Raw genomic sequence first — 26,224 nt, 5'->3', positions numbered from 1 at the left:
ATGTAAGATAGGAAGCCATCAAAATCCTAGAGGAGAAAACAGGCAAAAACCTCTTTGACCTTGGCCGCAGCAACTTCTTACTCAACACGTCTTCGGAGGCAAGGGAAACAAAAGCAAAAATGAACTATTGGGACTATTAGGACTCATCAAAATAAAAACCTTCTGCACAACAAAGGAAACAATCAGCAAAACTAAAAGGCAACTGGCAGAATGGGAGAAGATATTTGCAAACGACACATCAGATAAAAGGTTAGTATCCAAAATCCATAAAGAACTTATCAAACTCAACACCCAAAAAACAAATAATCCAGTGAAGAAATGGGCAAAAGACAGGAATAGACACTTCTCCAAAGAAGACGTCCAGATGGCCAACCGACACATGAGAACATGCTCCACATCACTCATCATCAGGGAAATACAAATCAAATCCACAACGAGATACCACCTCACACCTGTCAGAATGGCTAACATTAACAACTCAGGCAACAGATGCTGGTGAGGATGTGGAGAAAGGGGATCTCTTCTGCGTTGCTGGTGGGAATGCAAGCTGGTGCAGCCGTTCTGGAAAACAGTACGGAGGTTCCTCAAAAAATTAAAAATAGAACTACCCTACGACCCAGCAATTGCACTATTAGGTATTTATCCAAGGGATATAGGTATGCTGTTTCAAAGGGACACATGCACCCCCATGTTTATAGCAGCACTATTGACAATAGCCAAAGTATGGAAAGAGCCCAAATGTCCATCAATGGATGAATGGATAAAGATGTAGTATATATATATACAATGGAGTATCACTCGGCAATCAAAAAGAATGAAATCTTGGGGCGCCTGGGTGGCTCAGTCGGTTAAGCGTCCGACTTCGGCTCGCGTCACGATCTCACGGTCCGTGGGTTCGAGCCCCGCGTCGGGCTCTGGGCTGACTGCTCGGAGCCTGGAGCCTGTTTCAGATTCTGTGTCTCCCTCTCTCTGGCCCTCCCCCGTTCATGCTTTGTCTCTGTCTCAAAAATAAATAAACGTTAAAAAAAAAAAAATTAAAAAAAAAAAAAGAATGAAATCTTGTCATTTGCAACTACATGGATAGAATTAGAGGGTATTATACTAAGCGAAATTAGTCAGAGAAAGACAAATATCATACGACTTCATTCATATGAGGACTTTAAGACACAGGACAGATGAACATAAGGGAAGGGAAAAAAAATAAAAACAGGGAAGGGGACAAAACATGAGACTCTTAAATATGGAGAACAAACAGAGCGTTACTGGAGAGGTTGGGTGGGGGTGGGCTAAATGGGCAAGGGGCATTAAGGAATCTACTCCTGAAATCATTGTTGCACTATATGCTAACTAATTTGGATGTAAATTAAAAAATAAAATTTAAGAAATAAATAAAATAAAAAATGAAATGAAATAGAGAAAAAAAAAAAGACAATATAATGGAAGGCACAGACTCTAAAATCAGCCTAAAGCCAAATCCTGGCTCCACCCTAGTTTTCTGACCTTAAGCAAGTTAATCTTTCTTAGAGTAAGATGTAGATAATTCCAGTACATACCTCATAGGGTTGCTGTGAGGAATAACTAAATTAATACAGACAAGCAATTAGAACGGTGCCTGATACGCACAGTAAGGGTCAAAGATGTTTGTTATTAATATTAATGGATGGTGGTAGAAATACACTTAGTTCCTCTCTATGTAAGCCACAATAAGCATAACATTTCTGCTCTGATGGAACTTATGATTTTGAGAGTACAAGGAAGAAAAAGGCAAGAGCCAAAAGGGGATGGCAAACTACAGTCCACAGGCCTTTAGCTAAGAAGAGTTTTTATACTTTTAAAGAATTGTAGAACTGAAGAAAACGAAACAACGAATATATGAGAGATCAATATGGGTCTGCAAAACTTAAACTATTTACTATCTAGCCCTTAATATAAGAATTTGCCACCGTTTATCTAAATAATGTGGCTAAACGTAATTATATGCAGAAGATAGCATTACGACGGCAGGAGACAAGCTTTTAACTGTAAAAAAAAAATCTTATGAGCTGGAGGGCTTCTGGAGATCATCAAGAAGCCTTTTTGCAAATTAACGTTATTTCGTTTTGGAATCAATCGCATTAAGGACTCGAACCCTTCTTTTCAACACACAAAAAACTATTATGCAATGTAGAGCTCGTGACTAGAAGTTAGTAGAGCGGCTCTAGTGCTATTTCCACCACCTGTGGCCATGGATGAGCCCGCTGACGCTGATTCACGGGCTTCATCGATAAAGTGGATAAATGACCAGATGATGGCCAGGCCCCTCCTACGTTAGAAAATCCTCTGGAGCCCTGGCTCTCCCAGCAGGATAGAATAGCTCTACTCCTCCCACACTGGAGGCCCGAAAGGTCACGTGACCAAGCCCCGCTCCAGGTAGCTGGTGTAAGGTAATCCCAACTCCCCGTTCTAAATTTCTATTGCCGCTGACCTGGCTACAGGCAAGACGGATGAAACAAAAACACACAACGCAACATAGCCCAGCGCTTTATGCCGACACACGAGCAAAGAATTCGTTAACTTGCGGTGATAAGTTTAAAGACACAGATGACACCGCTACTCAGAGCTACCGACTTCGAGCAAGTCCCAGTTACTGTCCTTATTGCACTGGTCCTGGAGACCCTGTCCGAGGGGCCTCCTTTCGCTCCCTGGAACTCCACTCCCCGCGAGAAGGGAGGCGGCCGCGGCTACTGATGCAGTAGACGGGAAAGAAAAGACAGATGTCGCCGCTGGGAAAGACCAGGCGGAAAGCCAAGCGCACGCCTCGACTCACCTTAGCCTCAGTCCTCTCCGGCTCCCGCTGCGGGCAAGCAAGGTTTTAACCCAAATGCCTGGACTAGACGTGACCAAGGGGCGGTTCCTGCCCAAAAGGACCCCTCACTCCCGCCAGCGAACTCCGCGGGCTGCCCACTGGCCGCCTGTATGGAAAAGCGGGCACTGCGCCTCCTCCTCTATGGGCCTCCTTCCTTCTAGCGGAGAAAGAGTCCTCCCCGCCCTGTTAGCTGGAAGCGAACGGCACGGCAAGGAGCCAGGGCAATTCGACATTGGGGGTTTTAGTCAGGCAGTATGTCGGGCGCCTGGCTGGGGCCAGGCTGAAGGAGAAAAATCCTCCACCCGCAGCCCCCACCTGAGTGCTTTCCACTCGTCCTCTTCAGCTCAAGATGGTGGCCTCCCGGGCGATAGGCAGTCTCCGTCGCTTCACTGCCTCCAGGACGCTCCGCTGCCCAGGTGAGACCTGGGTGGGAGCACCCCGCAGCCTCAGGCAGAACTCTTGGGGAGGCGCGTCTCCCTTTCGCTGTCGCCTTCCAGCCCCGCCTGGGAAACTCTGTCCTGGCTGCAGGGAAAGGATGCCCCTCTTGGACCCCCTTCCTGTGTCCTTGCGCACACTGACACCTCTTCTCTCGCTGCTCCCATGCCCTGCAGCGATTTCAGGCTCCGTAACCCCTAACGTTTCTGAGTCCTGTCTCCCGGGTCTGGCACCTTCCGCAATTCTCGTGGCACTTCTGTGCTCACGCCCATCTTCTTTTCTTTTACGATGGCCTCGGACCTGTCCCTTCTAGATCAGGAGTTCCAGGAGGACTGGAGCAATCCAAATCCGTCACATGTTTGTGGCCCCACCGCACCTTACTCTTAACAAGAGCTGTCTTAAAAGCTTCTTAGGTGGTATTAACCAGCTTTGCAAATTACTGCCACTCCCCGCTGCTTTCCCACAAAACCTTTTTTTTGTGTGTGCCCCTATTACCACATTTCAATAGAGAGCTCGACTCTTGCAGTTCCAATAATCCCGGTGTGAATGTATAGTATGTTAAATTTCAAGGGAAGGTTCTGCAGTTTACCAGAAGAAACATTTTTTTAAAAAAATACTCAAATACCACTGTCCTGCCTGTGGACACACTGGGGGCGGAGTGTCGACAAAATAAGATACGTGTACCTTAAGGAATAAAATGTTAGATAATTTTAAGAAATGTTCTAATTTTGTTTCTGATGGTACCCAGTTAGGCTTGCGTTAGCTATATTATCTTTTTTCTTTTCAGACTGGCAGTGAAAGGGTTAAAGTGGGTGCCTAGGGAAAATCAAGCATTTTCCTCCCATCTCAAATCTGTAAGGTGAAAAGTGACTTTTTATTGCATGTTACACTTAATACCGGCTAGTTTGAATTTTAACTCGTAATATGCCTTCCTCCTGGACCACCGAAATAGTATGCTTTTTGTAGACGTGGCTGGGGTCTGCTGTAAGGGATTAATTTTGGATGATTCAGTCTTTTTCTGCCTTCTTATTTCAACGTGTGATTTTAGTCTCCCCTGGACTGCTGTGTGTGTATATACAAATCATTATATTACAAAAAATTGAAATGTAAAGTTTGGGGAAGGGTTAAGAAAAAAGAGTCACCCATTCTCTTAATACATACAGTAATTGTTAGCATTTGGACATGTTACCTTACAGTTTTGTCTTGTTTTCTTTTCCACATTTGTGGCTTAAGGCTTTCTGGAAATCAAATATGTATGTTTGAACTAGCCTCCTCATTGGTTTTAAGGTACTTCTTATGGATTAGCAGCTTGTGTAACACTGAGGTGGTGGTCAGGTCGTGTGATTTCTGGTCACTAACTAGCTGTGTAACTTTGAACAAATATCTTAGTGTAACCGAGCTTTATTTTCCTCACCTGTGAAATGAATGAGACTTTTGGCTTTTCTTAGACATTAGAAATACCATGAAAGAGCAATTCAAAGCATTTAAATTTGGAGTCTTTTAGGCTTGAATCTGGCTCTGCCTTTTATTCTTTAGTGACCTGGGACAATTAATTTCTATGTCTGTTTTCTCATTTGTGAAATGGGGAGTAATACTTTTGAGAACTTCAAAGGAGTTATTTTAGGTTAAAAGCAATTTTTCATTAATTCTCAGTACATGCTGCTATTAACTCTTTCCTGCCCTAAAGAACTATGATTCTGTATATCTGAGAATAAATGACAAGCTTAACTTTTCTATATTTTTTGTATAGAAATATATATACCCATATAAATGTTTATATATTTTGCATTGTTTTCACCAATAAGAAAATGTGGCTTATTATAGTTATTACCCCTTTGAATAGCAACTTAGGAATTTTGAAAACATGTCTAGAAAGTGAATTCAAAATTGCCTGCGACCTGGATTGCCATTTAGACTCAACATAATACTGAGTCTAAATGAAAGTCTGTGCCATGGTCATTAACAAATGTTTAATGAGATTATAACATTTACTGGTGGATGGGTAAATTTTCTTGAAACTGATTTCTAATCCTCAAAGTTCTAACCCATTCCTCCTCCACAAATTCTGTAATTATGAATATGACTGTGAAATTCAAGCCACAACTTGACCAAGATATTTTATTTAATTCCTACTCCTCAGTGTCAATTTCTTTTTTTTTTTTTTTTTTTTTTTTTTTTAACGTTTATTTATTTTTGAGACAGAGAGAGACAAAGCATGAACGGGGGAGGGCCAGAGAGAGGGAGACACAGAATCTGAAACAGGTTCCAGGCTTTGAGCTGTCAGCACAGAGCCTGACGCGGGTCTCGAACTCAGGGACCGTGAGATCATGACCTGAGCCAAAGTCAGCCGCTTAACCGACTGAGCCACCCAGGCGCCCCTCCGTCTCGATTTCTAATATGTAAGTGGTAAAATAATTTCACAGGAAATGAATTAGAGGCAAATACTGTAGTAGAAGATGTGTATTTAAATTTGACTCACTTCCCGGGGTGCCTGGTGGCTCAGTTGGTTAAGTGTCCGACTTTGGCTCAGGTCATGATCTCGTGGGTTAGAGAGTTTGAGCCTAGTGTCAGGCCCCGTGCTGACAGCTCAGAGCCTGGAGCCTGCTTCCGATTCTGTGTCTCCCTCTCTCTCTACTCCTCCCCTGCTCGCTCACTCGAGCTCTCTCTCTCTAAAATAAATAAACATTTACAAAATAAATAAATAAACAAATTTGATTCACTTCCTTAATCCTATGTCTTCCCCCAGGGTTGAATATTGAGAAAAGCTTTTGATTGTATAACCCAAGTAACATTTTTGTATTGAAATTTGTGTCCTTGTAATCCAATTCTCTCCACTGCTGTAGTTTTAGGTCTTATAGGTATCTTTTGAGTTAAGTTATTGGGATGATTAAGAAGTAGGACAAAGGCTTATGCTTTTGCTGGCACAGTTGATATAGGCTAAAGTTCACCTAACTGCTATGGAGTAAGCTGTCCAGATTTGGTAATGGATATGGCTAGATTCTAAAAGCAAAGCTACCTTGTGGCTACCAACTTAATTTAGTTGCCTGTGGTTTGAATTCAAGATACATTTATACACTTATTTTCTCTTGGTTCTTTTTTTTTTTTTTTTTGTCTCTACTATGGCTTGAATTCGTTTCAAGATATGTTTGTACCCTTATTTTCCCCTTCGTTTTTTGTCTTTATTGATTTGGAGGAGGTGTTTTGTGTATATGTATGTGGGTGTGTGTGCAGCAAAGGCAGATTAGTGGTAAGAGTTTAAAATGGTTTGACCCATGGGGCTCCTGGGTGGCTCAGTCCATTAAGTGTCCGAGTTCAGCTCAGGTCATGATCTCACGGCAAGCCTCACGTCTGGCTCTGTGCTGACAGCTCAGAGCCTGGAGCCTGCTTCAGAATCTGTCTCCCTCTCTCTCTGCCCCTCCCCCACTCACACTCTGTCTCTCTCTCTCCCTCAAGAATAAATAAACATTTTAAAACATTAAAAAATGGTTTGATCCGTAAGCTAATGAGCACCAACCTGTTGTCTCAAATAGTTGGTCTTTAAAAATGCAACCCATGCCCGAGCCCTGGCACCTGCTCTATTTTCTTTTTGCTTAGCACTTACCTCCTAACTTACTTTTTTTACATATATTTATGTTTCTTGTTTTTCGGCTGTTTTTCCACCCTGTCCCTCCCACCCTGCATTCCTAGTCAGTCCATCCCCACTCTCATCCACTCTACCCTGTTCTATTCCCTGTTCCCCTCCCACTGGAATTTCCACCCTACGGGCAAAGTTCTTTTTATGCCAGACCTATTTTCACTTCTTCATTTATCTCTACTGAGGAGGAAGTGATTCTTCCTACGATATTCTTCCTGATATATATAATCCCCTGCTGCTGTAGAATATAAGCACCACAAAGACCAGGATTTTTATCTTTTTGTTCAGTCCAAGTGCCTAGAACAGTGCATGGCAGGCCACAGTGATTTTTTGGTGTTGCTGAATCAATGAATGATTGTGAGATGATGTTGGAAGAGCAAACTCTTTAGTTGGGGGAATGCAGTGATTAAAGAACAAAGTAGTAAATAATAAGGATCAAAATTGGTGGGGGAGAGAAAGATCATTACAGATGGAATCTCTTGATAACACCTTGTGGAAAAGGTTGGGGCCATGATGCAAAACATAAAGAAAGAAGACTGGTAAATACAGATGGTACAGATTTTAAAAGGTGGGAAAGCAGAGAAGGGGAGTATATCATTAGTGAGGTAGAGGCATGGGGGTTAAGGAGATGGCTGGCTGGCTTCTCCTATCTTAATTTATTTGGTTGTAGCCCTGTGACTTACAGATACATTTATAATTATTATATCACTTTTACTTCTATCTTTATAAGAATGCCAAAATGCTCTAAGAGACTTGTTCATACAGCTAGTAAATGATAAACTTGATGTTTGAACCCAAGTCTTTTAACTCTCAGGTCCTTTGTCTTTGCTGATTTGGATTGCTTAAAGGAAAAATGCAGACAGAGCCAAAGATCACCTGACTCTGGTGCTTGTGTCATCCACACAGTTTTCTTTAACATCTTGCTTGCCTTTCAGACCAGTGTAAAGCTGCTATTTTCTGCGCTTTCTCTTCCTCTCCCTTAAAGAACTGCAGGATAGAGGGAAAGAAAGAGGAAGCAAGAGGCTTGGCTACCTTGACGGTCCCTCTCCTAATCCACTGCACCATCAGTGGGTTCTCCAAATCAGTGGCTCCCACATGCCCACTTGTTTGCTATCTGTTTCAGTCTCCTTTCTAAAAACTGCAGATTCTGAGGCCCAGCCCCCTTAAATTCTGATCCTGTGGTTCTAGGTTGTATGTCGCCCAGACATCTGTGAGTATATTTGAGCCTCCCCAGCTGATTCTAATGCCTGGAATCACTTCTCAATACTGCTGTGGGAATCCCAGTCCAGCTAGATATGGTGCATTGTCTCTTGGGTCCTGCTTTGGCCATGTGTATTAGTTCCCTAATCCAGAAGGGTCCCCGCCTCCTTGTCAAATATAGACCATCCTCAACATAAGCCCTATGTTGGGATCTGTGCTAATAGCACAGAGCCTGATTGGGATTCTCTCTTTGCCTCTCCCCCAATCATGTTCTCTTTCTCTCTCTCAAATAAAGTTTAAAAAAAAAAAAGTTAAAATCCCTAGTAACCTCTCAGCAGCTGAACCTTTCCACCAGCCTGTGACCATCTGTCTCTCTCTGTGACTACTCTCTCATTCTCCAAATCCCTTACCTTTATCTGGCTTAGATTTTGAGGGATCTCAAGAGTCTAAGACTGCCTTAGCATGCAGTGATAATCAAAGGTAATGAACAATAAAATTAAACCATGTTGGTCATTTTATGTCATGGTAGTATTCTTTTTTTTTTTTTTTTTGGAGAGCACAAGTTGGGGAGGGGCAGAGAGAGGAGGACAGAGGATCCCAAGCAAGCTCTGCCCTGACAGGCTGACAGCAGTGAGCCCGATGTGGGGCTCGAACTCTCAAACTGAGAGATCAAGACCTGAGCCGAAGTTGGAGGCTCAGCTGAGCCACCCAGGTGCCCCAACCTTTTTTTTTTTTTTTTTTTTAATGCACTCCTAAGTTAGGCAGGCACTCCACACTCTCTTTAATTATGCTTGTGGATTCCAAGACTGTATATAGCCCCTAATGTAGTCCAAATGCAGTATGGTTTCACTGAAAATTAGACATAAAAAAAAGTTTTAATACTAGTAACTAAGAATGAAATAGTGATGGAATATTATTCAACCGTAAAGAATAAAATCTTAACCACTTGCAATAACGTGAGTAGTGCTAGAGAGTATAATGCCAAGTGAAATAAGTCAGAGAAAGATACCATATGAACTCACTCATGTGGAATTTAGGGAACAGAACAAACGGGCGCCTGGGTGGCCCAGTTGGTTAAGTGTGCCGACTTCAGCTCAGGTTATGACTCATGGTTTGTGGGTTTGAGCCCCGTGTCAGGCTCTGTGCTGACAGCGCGGAGCCTGGAGCCTGCTTCAGATTCTGTGTCTCCCTGTCTCTCTGCCCCTCCCCTGCTTGTGCTCTCTCTCAAAAATAAATAAAGATTTAAAAAAAATTTTTTAGTTAAAAAAGAACAAACAACCAAAAGAAAAAAGCGACAAACCAAGAAACAGACTCATAACTATAGAAAACAAACTGATGGTTACCAGAGGGGAGATGGTAGAAGGGATGGGTGAAATAGGTGATAGGGATTAAAGAGTGCACTTATCGTGAAAAAATATATAAAAGGAAAGAAATTAAATTTACTAATATTTAGTGTATGAATTGATAAAGTTAAATGTACATAAGTTATTTTAAAAAGAAGGAAATAAATACTGAGGGAAAGCTAGCACAATTAGAGGGATACATGAAGGAGCCACTGGATATTATTAAAGTACCAATTCTTGGGGCGCCTGCGTGGCTCAGTCAGTTAAGCGTCCTACTTAAGCTCAGGTCATGATCTCACAGCTCCCAGAATCGGGCTCTGTGCTGACAGCTCAGAGCCCGAAGCCTGCTTCAGATTCTGTGTCTCCCTCTCTCTGCCCCTCCCTCGTTCATGTTCTATCTTTCTCTGAAAAATAAACATTTAAAAAATAATAAAGCACTAATTCTTTATTGTATTTGATATTACTTTAAAACTTATGCCTTTTCCTGGATACATGTGTTTCCTGTGTACTGCTATTACGGTTAATAATTATTAAGGGATTGTTTTTTTATTTTTAGAGCTAAAGAGAAAACTTCTCTAAGATATTGGACAAGGTTTGGAAGATGTGGGTAGGGAGGAGTAAGCAATTAAAGAGGCGTATTTTGAAGTGGTTTAATATGGTTTGAAGTGACATGTGGTCTGAAGTGCAGCATGAATATGAAAGAGAAAGGAAGAAAGAGCAAGGTGTTTTTAAAGAAGTTTGGAAGTTGTAACTAACAGATATGGACCCAGTGCTGACCTCCAGAATAGCTTGGTTACTACTTAGAGCAACACGTTTGTATGAGAGCAGGGCAAAGGTGACCCTTCAATGCTAGAAAGGAGTTAGAGTAATGCCCAGAACAAACTGAATTTTTGCGTAGGAATTTCCCAGTGTTCCTTACTTTCGATCTGTAGTCCAGTTTGAAAGACCCCCTGTCGGGACTCCTCTCGTGATGACTTGTGCTCAGTATGTCATCTCATCAGTGTTATGCAGGAGAGCGTGAAGTAGTGAAGTGACTAGGAAAAAGGGAGAAGAGGAGCTGGTCTGTGTCATCCCCAGGGTAGGAATATCCTTGGTGGAGTGCAATATGGACCTGTTCAGTTGGAAATTCTTAAAAGAGTATGACTGGACTATTCCATAAATGGCCACTAGTGCCCGTTGATTTCACTTTTTTTTTTAAAGTTTTTGCTTGAATTTTGTTTGAGTTTATTTTCTTATTTTATTTTTATTTTAACTTATTTGAGTTTAGCTAACATACAGTGTAATATTAGTTTCAGGTGTACAATATAGTGATTCAGCACTTCCATACATCACCCAGTGCTCATCACAAGTACATTCCTTAATCCCCATCACCTATTTAACCCATTCTCCCACTTACCCCCTTTTGGTAACCATCAGTTCTCTGTAATTAAGAATCTGTTTCTTGGTTTGCCTCTCTCTTTTTTTCCCTTTGCTCATTTGTTTCGTTTGTTAAATCCCACATATGAGTGAAATCATGCAGTATTTGTCTTTCTCTGACTTATTTTGCTTAGCATAGTACTCTCTGGCTGCAACCGTATGGTTGCAGATGGCAAGGTTGCATTCTTTTTTAGGGCTAATATTCCATTCTATATAATTTTACTTTGGATCATTTCTCCATAAAAATACAAGAGGATGTGGGGTCAGTTGAGCGTCCAACTCTTGATTTCGGCTCAGGTCATGATCCCAGGATCATGGGATCTAGCCCCGTGTCAGGCTCCGTGCTGTGCATGGAGCCTACTTGGAATTCTTTCCTATTGCTGCTCTAACAGATTCCCACAAATTCAGTGTCTGAAGCAATACAAATTTATTATGTATGTCAGAAACGAGTCTCATTGGGCTAAAATCAGAGGTGTTGCCAGGGCTGTGTTCATTCAGGATGCTCTTTGTTCATTCTGGAGAAGTCATTTTCTTGTCTTTCCTAGCTTCCAAGGCCACCTGTATTCCTTGACTTCTTCAAAGCCCGCAAAGTAGAGCTAAGTTCTCATGTTGCCATCTATCTGGTATTCTTTGACTCTCTCTTCTTTGAGATTAAATCGGGCCCGTCTGGATAATCCGGGCTACTCTCCCTATGTTTGGGTCAATTTTAATTCCATTCGTACCCATGATTTCCTTTGCCGTATAACCTATTTACAGTTTCTGGGACCTGGACATCTTTTTTTTTTAATGTTTATTTATTTTTGAGCAAGAGAGAGAGGGAACACGCACGCAAACGAGGAAGGGGCAGAGAGAGAAGATCGGAAGTGGGCTGTGCACTGACAGCAGAGAGCCCAATGTGGGGCTCGAACTCGTGAACCATGAGATCATGCCCTGAGCAGAAGTTGGATGCTTAACCGACCGAGCCACCCAGGTGCCCCAGGGACCTGGACATCTTTGAGAGGGGATTCTTCTACCTACCACATTTAATATCTAAATAATTTTATAAGCTGATAATTAAAATGAAAAAGGTATGGTAGTAGTCACAATCATCGTCCAGAATACATTAATCTCATTTTGGTTTTTTGTGGTTATAAATTCCAGCTTTGTTATATTTAGCAGGTACTACAGAAACTCTTAATTTTGTAATTGAATTTGAATCAAAATAGTAATTAAATTTGAATACCTTTTTCTTGCAGGTTATACCTGCCGCAACTTTTCAGCATCCTCTGCTTTGCTAAGTAAGTTTAATTTCTTGTCGACATGCTTACATTGCTTTTTAGATTTGTTTAGCAATAAACATGTTTACGAATAAATTATCCTTCTGTTTTTAGCCAGAACCCATATTAACTATGGAGTCAAAGGGGATGTGGCTGTTGTTCGAATTAACTCACCCAATTCAAAGGTACCTAATTTAACTTGCTGCAGTCTATGTCTACTAACTACATTCATGAATCCAGTGCTAAATAAAAAAGAAAGAAAAATCCACCAGTCTGACAGTAGTCTTATATGAATTTGTAGTTGTAATAGTTTGACAGATTGCTCAAAGGAATACAGTTTTCTGGAGCAGAGGTCCTTGACTAAGAATTCCTTCTAGTTGACCTTAAGTGTCAGGTTAACATCAAGGATTAGTGAAATTAGCCTTCTGTTACTGTGTAGAATATGGAGGTGATTTACTAGATAAGAACCAAAGCGCATGCTCTGTTTAGGAGTCAGACCTCACCTATCCATCTTAACTACCAGGTTGTTAAACAGGCTTTCTTCATTACCTGCCCACTGTAGTCATTATTCATAGAAAATTGCCTGGGTTAAATGTGGGTGTTAAGATTCCTGAGGAACTGGAATGACAGTGCAGTTCACATGTTGGAAGTCAAGTTCTGTTCTAAGTGGAGCTTCATTTGTTTTTGGCAACTTCAACAAAGCATTAATCCAGTCTTTGCCAAGAAGACCTCTGTTGCAGGAGCTTATGCTTTTCCCCCATCTAAAATGGGTGTCAAGTTTTGTTATTAGAGGTCTAGAGGGAACAGCAGTACCTAGATGGAGGCAATTAACAACTATCACAAATTAAGGAAAACAAGAGCCAATCTTCTTCACTAGAGTAAATTTTGGTGCCCACTGACCAATGATTCAAACTTAAGCTATTTTTTCCAAATTTTCTAAGTTGAGCATTTTTTCTGAACACAAAACAACACATGCCTACAGTGGGAAGTTTTAAAGCTATAAAGAAGAAAATAACAAATCATTCATACTACAAACCCAAAGATAACCACTTTTAACATTTAATCTAGTTTCAACAAATAATATTTACAAAGTAAAATCATACTATAGGTCTAATTTTGAGTTCTTTTATTCTTAATGTTATACAAACTTTTCCATACCAACAAATTCCATAGACTTATTTGTAGCCTGCATATGTTTTGAACTCTTTAAGAGTATGACCCTGAGTTCCTTCTTTGAGTAGATCTATTTTTAAAGGGAGGTTGCTTATGGTTGGCCAAAGCTGAATAGAAAACTACTGGGTTTAGATTTTTCCCCCCTGCCTCTCTTGCTTCTAACAATATATTTCTGCTGGATAAACAAATTTCCTACGATCAAAATAGCATTTCATGGTGATTTGCACATCTGGTACTTCAGATTTAAACCCTTAGATTTATATGTATTTCCCTTTGGCAGGTAAATACACTGAGCAGAGAACTGCAATCAGAGTTCATAGAAGTAATGAATGAAATCTGGGCTAATGATCAAATCAGAAGTGCCGTCCTTATCTCATCAAAGCCAGGCTGCTTTATTGCAGGTGCTGACATCAAGTAAGTTTTCAGAAATTTGAAGTCACCTTTGATCTTGGCTAATAGTATGTTTCTTAGGCCTAATCATTCCTCCATTTAAAAGGAGACAGAAGTAAATTCTCTGAAAGTTGTCTTTTTTAAAATTATTTACACAAATGTGTTAAAGTTGGTAAAAAAAAAAAAAAAAGGGGGGGGGGGCTTGTTGCTTAAACCATGTGAGACTAACCTTTCCTTAAAGAAGTTGAAAGCAGTTCTAAGAAAAATATTTGAGTAGAATAAAAAAATACTATAAAATTAAGCTAACAATGTGGTGCCCCTCTTTTTTTTTTTTTTTTAAACCCAACAGACCATTAAATATTTAAAAGTTTGAAAATACCATGTTAACAAGGACTTGGAGAAATGAGACAGTTAATATATTACTAGTAGGAATGCCAGTTGGTACAGCAACTTTGGAAAACATTTTGGCAGCATTTAATTAAATTGAAAATGCATGTATCATATAATTCAGAGATATTCTTCTAGCTATACATGCTAGAGAAATCCCACCCTTTGTTTTTAAGGACCCAGAGGATGTTCAGCCCTGTGTAGTTAAAATAATGAAGAATTTAAAGCAATTAAGTGTCAGTCCGTAGGGAAGTGGATAAGTAAACTGTGGTATTTTTACATGATAAAATACTACAAAATGATTCAAAGGAATTAACTAGATCCACAACATAATGTTAAAACTTAAAGACATAATGTTAAGTTTAAAAAAAAAAAAAGCAAGTTGTAGAATGTTCTATACAGTATGTAGTTTATGTAAACATTTTAATATTTTTTCTTAAGTTTATTTATTTTGAGAAAGAGAATCCCAAGCACTGACAGTGCAGAGCCTGACGCAGGGCTTGAACTCAATGAACCGTGGAGATCATGGCCTGAGCTAAAATCAAGAGTTGGAAGCTTAACCAACTGAGCCACCCAGGCGCCCTACTTTATGTAAACATTTTAAAATCACACATAAAATGTCTTATGTTATTTATGGATACAAATGTGTCATTGGTCTGGAAGGATACACTGCAAACATTCGAAAATGGTTGTTTCAGGGTAAATGAAGTGACTGTTAAAAACTTGAGTTTGTCAGAGTGAACTTTAGTGATGCAGCTAATATTTTGTTATTTTTTAATGGTAAGATTTATGCATATATAATTTGTTTACAGTTCTTTAAAGCATTTATAAGGACTCTGTCTCTCAAAAATAAACACTAAAAAAATTTTTTTTTAAAAAACGGGCGCCTGGGTACTCAAGTCGGTTAAGCGTCCGACTTTGGCTCATGTCATGATCTCACAGTGTGTGAGTTCAAGCCCACATCGGGCTCTGTGCTGACAGCTCAGAGCCTGGAGCCTGCTTCGGATTCTGTGTCTCCCTCTCTGTCTGCCCCTCTCCTGCTCGCACTCTGTCTGTCTCTCAAAAATAAATAAACATTAAAAAAAAATTTTAAAGCATTTATAAGCAGGTGAGATGCTTAGTGTTAGTTTAATGGCTTAAAATGTTAACAGTTGTTAATTCTGTCAAAATATGAGTATTTGTTATATTATTCTTTGTACCTTATACAACGATAGCCAGCATTATAGGCTGAGTAATTTGTACCTAAGGTGTCTGTATAGTTTCAAACCTTGCTCCACATTGTGTACTCTTTTTGTTTATGCATAGTAATTAAGAATTTATAAATATTTAATGTGTATTTCTTAGAAAAAGCAAAATTATCTGTATCAAGTGCTTTTTATTCTAGCTCAGTTATTTGAGCCTAGCAAGACACTGATATCTCAGGGTGCCTGGTTGGCTCAGTCGGTTAAGCGTCCGACTTCAGCTCAGGTCATGATCTCATAGTCTGGGAGTTCGAGCCCCGCGTTGGGCCCTGTGCTGACAGCTCAGAGCCTGGAGCCTGTTTCAGATTCTGTGTGTCCTTCTCTCTCTCTCCCCCTCCCCTGCTCATGCTCTCTTTCTGTCTCAAAAATAAATAAAAACATTGAAAAAAACAAAAAAGACATGGATGTCTCACTAAGCTACCTGGCTGTAGCTTTCTGTATCCATGGGAAAATACTTGCAGCTTCTGTGAAGCAAGCTGAGCAGCTCCCAGTATATAAAATGACAAAAACTTGTTATCTTTGACCAAACATACAAAATTCACAGTTTAAATGTTCTCAAGACCAAAGTAACAAGTGAAACAAACTGAAATGAAAGGACATTGAATGCAACATTAGTGTGGTGAATCTTTTTTAATCATTAGGAGATCTAAAAACAATTTGAAAGTGTTTTTTTTCCACTGTCATTTTGATTAGCGTTGAATCTGAGGGTTACTTATAGTGAACATGTTTAATGTGATAGGAAAATATTTACCAAAAGATGATTTTTTGCATGTACAGAGTTTTGTAATCTAATGATTTTTTTAATAGAAAATAAAATTTTGCAACATGTTTTGTTTCGTGTTCTCTGGATCCGGAAATCTAACATTCTTTATGGAGAGATGATGTAGCTGATATTAGTGCTATCTGAGGCAAAACCATTCTTAAACTTCTGAGTATTTGAAGATTCACTATCAAGTATTGACATATGATAGGGTAAGGATACAGTGGATGACATATTGAACCAAAGTACGGTATAATTTCATCTTTGTTTCTTTTCTCTGTTTTCTTGTTTGCTGCAGCATGTTAGCCTCTTGTAAGAGCGCGGAAGAGGTAATGCAGCTATCGCAGGAAGGCCAGAGAATGTTTGAGAAACTTGAGAAGTCCACAAAGCCTATTGTGGCTGCCATCAGTGGATCCTGCTTAGGAGGAGGACTTGAGGTATAGATTTATTCCAAAGTCTTTGAGACACTGTTGAGCCTGTTGGTGGGAATTACAAGCTGCTAACCTGTAGGCTACTCTTTTGCCTGCAAAAAGTTCTTGGAGGAGAATCAGCTTTTTAGTCATCCTCATGGCACAGAGCAAGTAAACCAAAGTGTGATGTATTCATTTTTATAAGTTTAGAAGTTTTGAACTAGATCTCTAAGGTCTCTTTCAATTCCAAAAACCTGGTTCAGGTTTGCAGGGCAAAGATTCAGAAGTGTGATTCATGCTCTTGAGCTACTGAAGTCTAGAGGAGACACACAGAGCATAATATGTGTGTAAGTGCTTTGTAAATAGTAAAGATGGTGAATAATGTCAGATCTGAGAAGAGATGCTTACTAGACTGGAGCATGTAGGAAAAGAGAGGGAAAAATAAAATAACATTTATTGAGCATTTATCACATGCTGAGCTTTGCGATAAACACTTTGATATATATTAATTAAGGAAACATATGCCTGGTCCTAAAAGACAAAATCATTCCATCTATGGGTATGGTATGAGCAAAGACAAAGGTAAGCACAACCTATTAGGACATCATAAGTAGGCCTGCTTGATCGAAAAGGAGGGTCTCTAGATGGTACAGGCCTTCTTAACTTGGCATGCAATGGACATGGTGTGTGCACTTTTCTATTGAGAGCTTCCATAGCTTTCAGCAGATTTTTAGGGAGATCCGCAACCCCTCAAAAAAGGTTAATAAATTAAGGGGAAAGTATGAAATAAGGCTAGAAAGGGAAATTATAGAAAGCATCAAATGCCAGCCTAGTGAATTTCCATTTATTCTGTGGGCACATGCCTGCATTAAGTAATCTTTAGACCCTCACATAACCTAAGGTTTTATAAATTTACATTTTCTAACATTCTGATTTTCTTTCATTTGTTTGAAGCTTGCCATTTCCTGCCAATACAGAATAGCCACAAAAGATAGGAAAACAGTATTAGGTAGCCCTGAAGTCTTGCTGGGGATCTTACCAGGAGCAGGAGGCACACAAAGGCTGCCCAAAATGGTGAGTATAAGCCCCCTTGTGACCTTTAGAACCTCATTACCTATAGGCCCCTTTAGATCTATTTCCTCTGGTACAAAAGGCACAACATGGGTATTCACTGTAGAATTTAGAACCAAAATAAAATATGAGTGTATAGGATCCACAACAAATTTTAGGGGCACCTGGGTGGCTCAGTCAGTTAAGCATCCAGCTTTGGCTCAGGTCATGATTTCCTGGTTCGTAAGTTCAAAGCCCCATGTCGGGCTTTGCACTGACAATGTGGAACCTGCTTGGGAGTCTCTCTCTCCCTCTCTCTGCCCCAACTGATTCTCTCTGCCCCAACCCCTTCTCTCTGCCCCAACCCCTTCTCTCTGCCCCTTCCCCACTTGTGTGTATGTGTGCACAAATAAACTTTAAAAAAAATAACAAATTTTATTCCTGGTGTTTAGTTTTTCAATTCCACTTTTTATTTTTTTAATTCCTTGATCAAAATGATTGATCAAGGGGGCACCTGGCTGACTCAGTCGGTTCAGCATCCAACTCTTGATTTTGGCTCAGGTCATAATTTCACAGTTCACGGGATTGAACCCGCATCAGGCTTGCTTGAGATTCTCTCTCTCCCTCTCTCTGCCCCTCCCCTGCTTATGCACGTGCTCTCTGTCAAAATAAATAAATAATAACATTTTTAAAACTTAAAAAAAATTTTTTTTAATTATTTATTTATTTGATCAAGGTTCTTTGTTAGTCTCTGAGGAAGTATAAAGATAAATAAGATATATGTTTGTCTTTCTGGAACTTACAGTTTTTTAAAGATTTTATTTATTTTTTACCTTTTTACCTTTTTTTTTTTTTTTTTTACCTTTTTAAAGATTTTTTTAAGATTTTTTTTTTTAAGTTTATTTATTTTGAGAGAGACAGAGCATAGGCAGGGAGGGGCAAAGAGAGAGGGGGGCAGAAGATCTGAAGTGGGCTCTGTCCTGACAGCAAAGACCCCGATGTGGGACTCAACAGACTCACGAACTGTGAGATCATGACCTGAGCTGAAGTCAGATACTTAACTGGCTGAGCCACCCAGGCGCCTAAGATTTTATTTTTAAGTGATCTCTATACCCATGAAGGGGTTTAAATTTCCAGCCCCAGAATCAAGAGTTGCATGCTCTACCGACTAAGCCAGTCCAGTGCCCTTTGAGCTTACGGTTTACTTTGTTCCTTCTGTGCACAGTACCATTTTACCGGTTTTTCAAATCCATGGGTCATATTTCATGATAAATATAAGAGGCAGCCCTTTCTCCTGACTTGGATGATCTCATTGCTGTATTCTGTAGAACCAGCAGCCAACCAGACTTCTGAATTCTTAAGGAGAAGGGAAGCATATCAGACCTGGAGGCCACAGAGCAATCTTAATATCCGACTTGAGGGCCCACTGAGCCTTACAGCTTTGGGCACCATTGACTGCTCAGTGAAAACAAGGCTCCGCAAAAATACTCTTTGTAGGGAAGTTGATATCAGCTGGGCACAGAAAAATGGGAAGATTTATGGTGTTAATTTTCTGATAATAAGTGTGTATTCCTTTACTGAAATTTTCAAGAGAATTTATTGAAAGAATGGATATGGGTATAGAAAATACTGCTGAGTTTCTTTTGTTGTTTAATTGGTATTTGAATGTTGCTAGAAACCATTCTTCTAGTAACTGCATAAGAAGCCCTGGCTGAGTTTTGTTTTTAAGCCTAAAATGCTTTTTACATTTTTTTAAGTGTGTATTTATTTTGAAAGAAAGAGAGAAAGTGTGCACAAGCAGGGGAAGGGCAGAGAGAGAGGAAGAGAATCTCATGCAGCTCCATGCTGTCAGGGCAGAGTCCAACATGAGGCTCAGTACCCTAAACTGTGAGATTGTGATCTGAGCTGAAATCAAGAGTCGAACATTCAACCAACTGAGCTGCCCAGGCACCCATTTAAGCCTAAAGTTCTTTATCGAAGACATTATCAAAACTACCAGGTTTCTTGGGGCTCAGTCAGTTGAGCGTCCGACTTCAGCTCAGGTCACGATCTTGCGGTCCGTGAGTTCGAGCCCCGCGTCAGGCTCTGGGCTGATGGCCCAGAGCCTGGAGCCTGCTTCCGATTCTGTGTCTCCCTCTCTCTCTGACCCTCCCCCGTTCATGCTCTGTCTCTCTCTGTCTCAAAAATAAATAAATGTTAAAAAAAATTTAAAAAAAAAACTACCAGGTTTCTCAACCTCCGCTAGTTCCAATAAAGGAATTTTAAGTATCGGGGCACGTGGCTGGCTCAGTCAGCTAAGCATCCGGCTTCAGCTCAGGTCATGATCTCACAGTTCGTGAGTTCGAGCCCCACGTTGGGCTCTGTGCTGACAGCTCAGAGCCTGGAGCCTGTTTCTGATTCTCTCTCTCTCTCTCTCTCTCTCTCTCTCTCTCTCTCTCTCTCTGTTCCTCCCCTGCTCATGCTCTGTCTCTCTTTCTAAAAAATAAATAAAGATTTAAAAAAAAAAAGGAATTTTAAGTATTATATAAATGACATAATATGTAAGTGCAGAATTTTAGGAAACATGAAATTATTTCTCCACCTTATCTATTTCATAAGACAGAAATCTTAACATTTGAATTAAAAGAAGAAATACAGACATTTTAGCTTCCACTGGAGGTGTCTAATCCCAAAGTTACCTAAAACGTGTATTGGTGTGTAAAAATTAACTGATTGGTAGATAGCATAGAAATCTGGTTTGATTTTTCTCATTTTAATATTTGCTCAGTTGAATGAATTGTAAACTGTAATTGTCACTCTCATATTTTTTCCCCTGTACTCTGATCCTTGCTTGCATGTTAGGTGGGTGTGCCTGCTGCTTTTGACATGATGTTGACTGGTAGAAACATTCGTGCAGACAGAGCAAAGAAAATGGGACTAGTTGACCAATTGGTGGAACCCCTGGGTAAGTGGTAGCATGCCTCAGAGTTGGGCCTTATGAATTTATTTGTTAAAGAGTTAATGTCTTGAATATTGGTTAGAGTAAAATTCATACTCTTAAGAAATGAGTCATTCTGAAGAGTAAAGTTTTCTAAGTATAGCTAATACTAAATCATTTCCAACATCACCCCAACTTCTTGTTTTATTTTATAAATTGCACATCAAGAGTACAGAATTGAATCAAGTCATTATTTTTGGTTCTTAAATTACCTGTATCATTATTCATAAAAACCTTCCTTCAGTTTTATGCATCTGTTTTAATACTACAATAAACATGTATGAAACAACCTGAGGATATTAACAGCAGTTGACATCTACAATGTGCCACTTCCTCCATACAGCATCTTTTCCTCCTCTGACCCAAGGAAACCACTATTCCACATTGTGTGTTTGTCACTGTCTTGCATTTCTTAAAAATCAGCATTACTGAGGGACACCTGGGTGGCTCAGTCAGTTAAGCATCCAACTCTTGATTTCAGCTCGGGTCATAATCTCGTGGTCGTGGTTGTGGTCATAAGAGCAAGCCTTGTGTCGGGCTCCACACTGGGTGGAGCCTGCCTGAGGTACTCTGTCTCTCTGCCCCTCTCCCTCCTGTGCATGTGCACTTTCTCTCTTTAAAAAAAAAAACAACAGCAGCATTATTGAGATGTTATTTATGTAACAATAAATTTACCAATTTTTAATGTACACTTTGAGTTTTGACAAGTGTATATAGCTGTGTAAACACTACCCCAATCATATAATAGAATGTTTTTAGTATATAGCTTTTTGTGTCTTCTCTGATTTAGCCTAATGTTTTTGAGATTCATCCGAGTTGTCACACATATCAACAATTCCTTCCCATTGCTCAACGTTATGCCATTGTATAGATATACCATAATTTGTTTATCCGTTCAGTAAATGATGGAAATTAAGTGTTTCCAATTTGGGGCCGTTCAAAATAAAGCTGCTGTGAACATTCATCCACAAGTCTTTACGTGGATGTATACTTCATTTCTCTTGGACAAATACCAAAGCGTACATTGGCTGGATCATATGATAGATGTGTGTTTAGCTTTTAAGAAACTGTCAAACTGTTTTCTCAAAGTGGTTATACCATTTTGCATTCCTACCAGCAGTGTATGGGAGTTCTAGTTACCAACCACTTTGCAAGGTCAGTCTTTTTAATTTTAGAGCTTTTTCTTTTCTTTTCTTTTCTTTTCTTTTTTTTTTTTAATTTTTTTTTTTTTTAACGTTTATTTATTTTTGAGACAGAGAGAGACAGAGCATGAACAGGGGAGGAGCAAAGAGAGAGGGAGACACAGAATCTGAAACAGGCTCCAGGCTCTGAGCTGTCAGCACAGAGCCCGACCTGGGGCTCGAACTCACGGACTGTGAGATCATGATGACCTGAGCCGAAGTCGGACGCTTAACCGACCAAGCCACCCAGGCGCCCCTCTTTTTTTTTTTTTTTTTTTTTTTTTTTTTTTTTTTTAAGAGAGAGAGCGAGCGCGAGCATGAGCAGGGGAGGGGCAGAGTGAGAGAGACTGAATCTTAAGCTAAGTGTAGAGCCCAATGCGGGGCTCAATCTCACAACCACGAGATCATGACCTGAACTGAAATTAAGAGTTGGACGCTAGGCACCCCTAATTTTAGACCTTCCAATAGAAGTGTAGTAATATCTCATTGTGGTTTTAATTTATATTACTCTAATGACCAGAGTCATTAAGTTTCTTTCATGTGTTTATATGCCTTCTGTATATATTCTGGTAAAGTGTCTGTTGAGATGTTTTGCCCATTTTGATTGAGTTTTTCTTTTTGAGGTTTTTTTTTAATGTTTTTTAAATTTATTTTTGAGAGAGAGACAGAGTGTGAGCAGGACACAGAATCTGAAATAGGCTCCAGGCTCTGAGCTGTCAGCACAGAGCTCGATGCGGGGCTCAAACTCGTGAACTGTGAGATCATAACCTGAGCCGAAGTCAGCCATTTAACCGACTGAGCCACCCAGGTGCCCCCTCTTATTATTGAGGTTTTGGAGTTCTTTTTATTAGGATACAAGTGCTTTGTGAGATCCGCAAATATTTTCTCCCTGTCTGCAGCTTGTCTTTTCATTTCTAAATGCAGAAATTCTTAATTTTGAAGGAAGCCCATTGTATCAGGATCTTCTTTCATGGATCATGCTGTTGGTGTTGTATCTAAGAAATTTTTTTCTTTCTTTTTTTTTTAATGTTTATTTATTTTAGAGAGAGGGGTGCAAAGGGGGCTCTGTGCTGACAGCAGAGAGCCAGATGCAGGACTCAAACTCAAGAAATGTGAGATCATAACCTGAGTGAAGTCAGACTCTTAACCAACTGAGCCACCCAGGCACCTCTAAGAAATCTTTTCTTAACAAGACCACAAAGATTTTCTCCTGTATTTTCTTCTGGAAGTTTTGTGGTTTAGCTCTTTCATTTTGGTCTGTGACCCATTTCAAGTTAACTTTATGATGGTATGAGGTAGATTGAGTTTTGTTTGGGGTTTTTTTTTGCAAATGAATATCCAGTCTCTTGACACAGTTTATTGAGAAGACTCTTCTTTCTCCCTTGAATTACCTTGACACCTTGGTCAAAAATCAGGTGTTTGGGTCTGCATCTGGATTTCCTGTCTCCAGTTATCTAAATGTCTTTACTTAAGCCAATAGCATACTGTCTTCATTATTGTGTTTTAGTAAATCTTGAAATCAGGTTGTATGACCCCCTCTATCATGGTTCTCTTTCAAAATTTATTTTGCCTATACTAGTTTCTTTGCATTTGCCTCCAAATTTTATAATCCTCTCATCCATGTCTACAAAAATACATGCTAGGATTTTGATTGAAATTGCACTGAATCATTGTATCAATTTGAGGAGAATTAACATCTTTAAAATATTGAGTCTTTTCATCATGGGTATGGTATAACTTCATTTAGTTCGTCTTTAATTTCTCTCATCAGTGTTCTATACTTTTCATTGAATATATCTTACATTTTGTTAAATGTATACATTAGTGCTTCATACATTTAGGACATCATGCTATTTTCAGTTTAATTTCTCATTGCTGATCACTAGTATATATATAAATATAATTGACTTTTGTACATGGACCTTGTATTCTGTGACTTTGCTAAATTTATTCTAGTAGCTTTTTCTATAGACTTCTAAGGAGTTTCTATGTAAATAATAATGTTGTCTATAAAATATAGACATTTTGGCTTTTTCCTTCCCCATCTGGTTGGCATTTGTTATTTTATTCTTACTGTAGTGACTAAGATCCATAGTACAGTATTGGGTAGAGGTGGTGAAAGCAGGTACTGTTAACTTGTTCCCATCTTAGGGGAAGAACATTCACTCTGATGTTGTGGAGTGTGTAGGGTTAGCTATAGCTTTTTTATATATGCCCTTTATCAGATTACAGACATTTCCCTTTATCTATAGTTCGCTGAAAATAGATGTTGAATTTTGTCAAATGCAGAGTACAGTTGAGCCTTTCTGCATCTAATAAGATGATTGTGTGGTTTTTGTCTTTTTTAGTCTGTTAGTAATACCAGTTATACTGAGTTTTGATTATTCAACCAGACTTGCATTCCCGAAATAAATTTCACTTGGTCATAATGTATTATCCTTTGTATAACATTTTGTACAGGACTTTTATGTCTGGTCATGAGAGCTAATGGTCTCAAGGATAATTTTCTTGTGATATTTTTGCTTGGTGTTGGTATCAGAATAATGCTGGCTTCATAAAATGAATTGGAATTTTTTTTTCTATTTTCTGGAAGAATATTTGTAGAATTGGTATTATTTCTTCTTTACTTGATAGAATTCACCAGTGAAGTCAGGTGGATGTGGAGTTTTCTTTGTTGGGAAGGTTTTTTTTTTTTTTATATATATATATATACAAATTCACTTTCTTTTATAGATATAGGGTTATTGAATAAGGTTCTCCAATTGTTTTGCTTTTGAGTGAGAGCTGTAGTAGTTTGTTTCTCAAAGATTTTGTCCATTTTGGGGGCGCCTGGGTGGCTCAGTTGGTTAAGTGTCCGACTTCAGCTCAGGGTATGATGTCACGGCTCATGAGTTCGAGCCCTGCGTTGGGCTCTGTGCTGACAGCTCGGAGCCTGGAGCCTGCTTTGGATTCTGTCTCTCTCTCTCTCTCTGTCTCTCTCTCTCTCTGTCTCTCTCTCTCTCTCTGTCTCTCTCTCTCTCTCTCTGCCCCCTACCCCGCTCACACTCTGTCTCTGTCTCACTCTCAAAAATAAAACATTTAAAAAAATAAGAAATAAATAATTTTTAAAAAAGGAAAAAAATTATTTTGTCCATTTTATTTAACTTTCCAAATTTGTTACAGTGCAGTTGTTCAAAATACTTCATTATTATTCCTTCGATATCTTTATGCTCTGTAATGATATATATCATTTATACTCTTTCATTCCTGATATTGGTAATTTGTGTGTTCTCTATTATTTCCTTGAAAAGTCTGGCTAGAAATTTATCAAGAAATAGCTTTTAGTTTCATTGGTTTTTCTCTGTTTTTGTTTTTTTTTTTATGTTTGTTTATTTTTTGAGAGAGGGAGAGTCAGAGCTGAGCAGAGGAGGGGTTAGAGAGAGAGAGAGGGAGACACAGAATCAGAAGCAGGCTCCAGGCTCCCAGCTATCAGCACAGAGCCCAATGCAGGCTCAAACTCACGAAGATCATGACCTTGAGATCATGACCTGAGCCGAAGTTGGACGCTCAACCAACTGAGCCACCCAAGCGCCCCTGGTTTTTCTGTTTTTTGTTTGTTTGTTTGCTGTTTTATTGTTTTCGGCTATCTCATTATTTCTGCTTGCTTTTGGGTTTAATTTGTTCTCTTTCTAGTTTCTTAAGGTACAAGTTTGGATCATTGATTTTAGGCCTTTTTTCCTAACATAAGCATTTGAAGCGATCAACTTCCCTCTTAGCATTGCTTTATCTATCTGCATATTTTAATATTATGTTCTCACTTCCATGAAGGTCAGAATATTTTCAGATTTCTCATTATTTTTTTGACCCGTGTGTGATTTGCGAGTGTGTTACCTAATTTCCAAATATTTGCAGATGTTTCAGATACCTTTCTGTTACTGATTTCTGGTTTAATTTTGCCGTGATTACAGTTGAGCCTTATTATTTACAAGTTCCTTATCTGTAAACTTACCTACTCACTAAAATCTGTTGTGACCCCAAAATAATACTTATGGTGCTTTTGCAGTCATTAAGAGACACATACAGAGTGGTGAAAATTTCACATCTCCCATTGCACGTGTTCCAGCTGAAGTCAAACAAGGCAACATTTTGCGTTCTTATTTCAGCTCTTAGAGCCAACAAGTGTCCTTTTCATGGTCTGTTTAGTGCCATGCTCTTCTCTTTGTGTGTGTGTGTGCTTTTCGGTTGTGATTTCGCTATTTAAAATGGTGAGAGCTAGGAGTGGAAAAGTACTGACTCAAGAGTAGAAGTATCTTTAAGGTTTCTCTTACTTCCCCCAATAAGGAGGCCTCATCAGAGGCACCTGAAGACGACCCTGATTGGAGGTCCCAAACAGACAGAAATGAGGCACTTGGGCAAAAAATGCAAATATATGGAAGAGCAGAGCCTGTAAGAGGTACCTGAGTTACTGACTACAAGTCCCATGAAAGTCTGTGGTGCATTGGCCGTGCCCCAAGTCTGTTGTGGGAAGGACAGCTTTCCCAGTGAGG

At 39.5% G+C, this 26,224-nt stretch overlaps 2 protein-coding genes across 6 annotated transcripts in view; one reads left to right on the top strand and one right to left on the bottom strand.

Moving 5' to 3' along the window:
- Nucleotides 1-3,262, bottom strand: part of HADHB (hydroxyacyl-CoA dehydrogenase trifunctional multienzyme complex subunit beta) — a 41,980-nt gene extending 38,718 nt beyond the window's left edge. For 3 of the 5 annotated variants that reach the window (XM_060644982.3, XM_060644995.3, XM_060644999.3), the window contains exon 1: nucleotides 2,807-3,004. The gene's annotated coding sequence lies outside the window, so the exon portion shown is untranslated. Of the gene's footprint in view, nucleotides 1-2,806; nucleotides 3,005-3,160 lie in introns of those variants that run through there. The other 2 variants (XM_060645005.3, XM_060644990.3) reach the window with 2 other exon arrangements.
- The window catches only part of HADHA (hydroxyacyl-CoA dehydrogenase trifunctional multienzyme complex subunit alpha), a 49,468-nt gene continuing 26,392 nt past the window's right edge, over nucleotides 3,149-26,224 (top strand). The window contains exons 1-7 of the mRNA XM_060644948.3: nucleotides 3,149-3,261; nucleotides 12,109-12,150; nucleotides 12,244-12,314; nucleotides 13,583-13,716; nucleotides 16,379-16,517; nucleotides 17,445-17,564; nucleotides 20,382-20,484. Coding sequence (XP_060500931.3) covers nucleotides 3,195-3,261; nucleotides 12,109-12,150; nucleotides 12,244-12,314; nucleotides 13,583-13,716; nucleotides 16,379-16,517; nucleotides 17,445-17,564; nucleotides 20,382-20,484 — 676 coding nt within the window. The 5' untranslated portion in view covers nucleotides 3,149-3,194. The remainder of the gene's footprint in view (nucleotides 3,262-12,108; nucleotides 12,151-12,243; nucleotides 12,315-13,582; nucleotides 13,717-16,378; nucleotides 16,518-17,444; nucleotides 17,565-20,381; nucleotides 20,485-26,224) is intronic.

Source organism: Panthera onca, chromosome A3 (assembly GCF_046562875.1).
Source record: "Panthera onca isolate mPanOnc1 chromosome A3, mPanOnc1 haplotype 2, whole genome shotgun sequence".
Classification (NCBI taxonomy): Eukaryota; Metazoa; Chordata; class Mammalia; order Carnivora; family Felidae; genus Panthera; species Panthera onca.
This window is presented reverse-complemented; position numbering and strand designations above follow the sequence as displayed.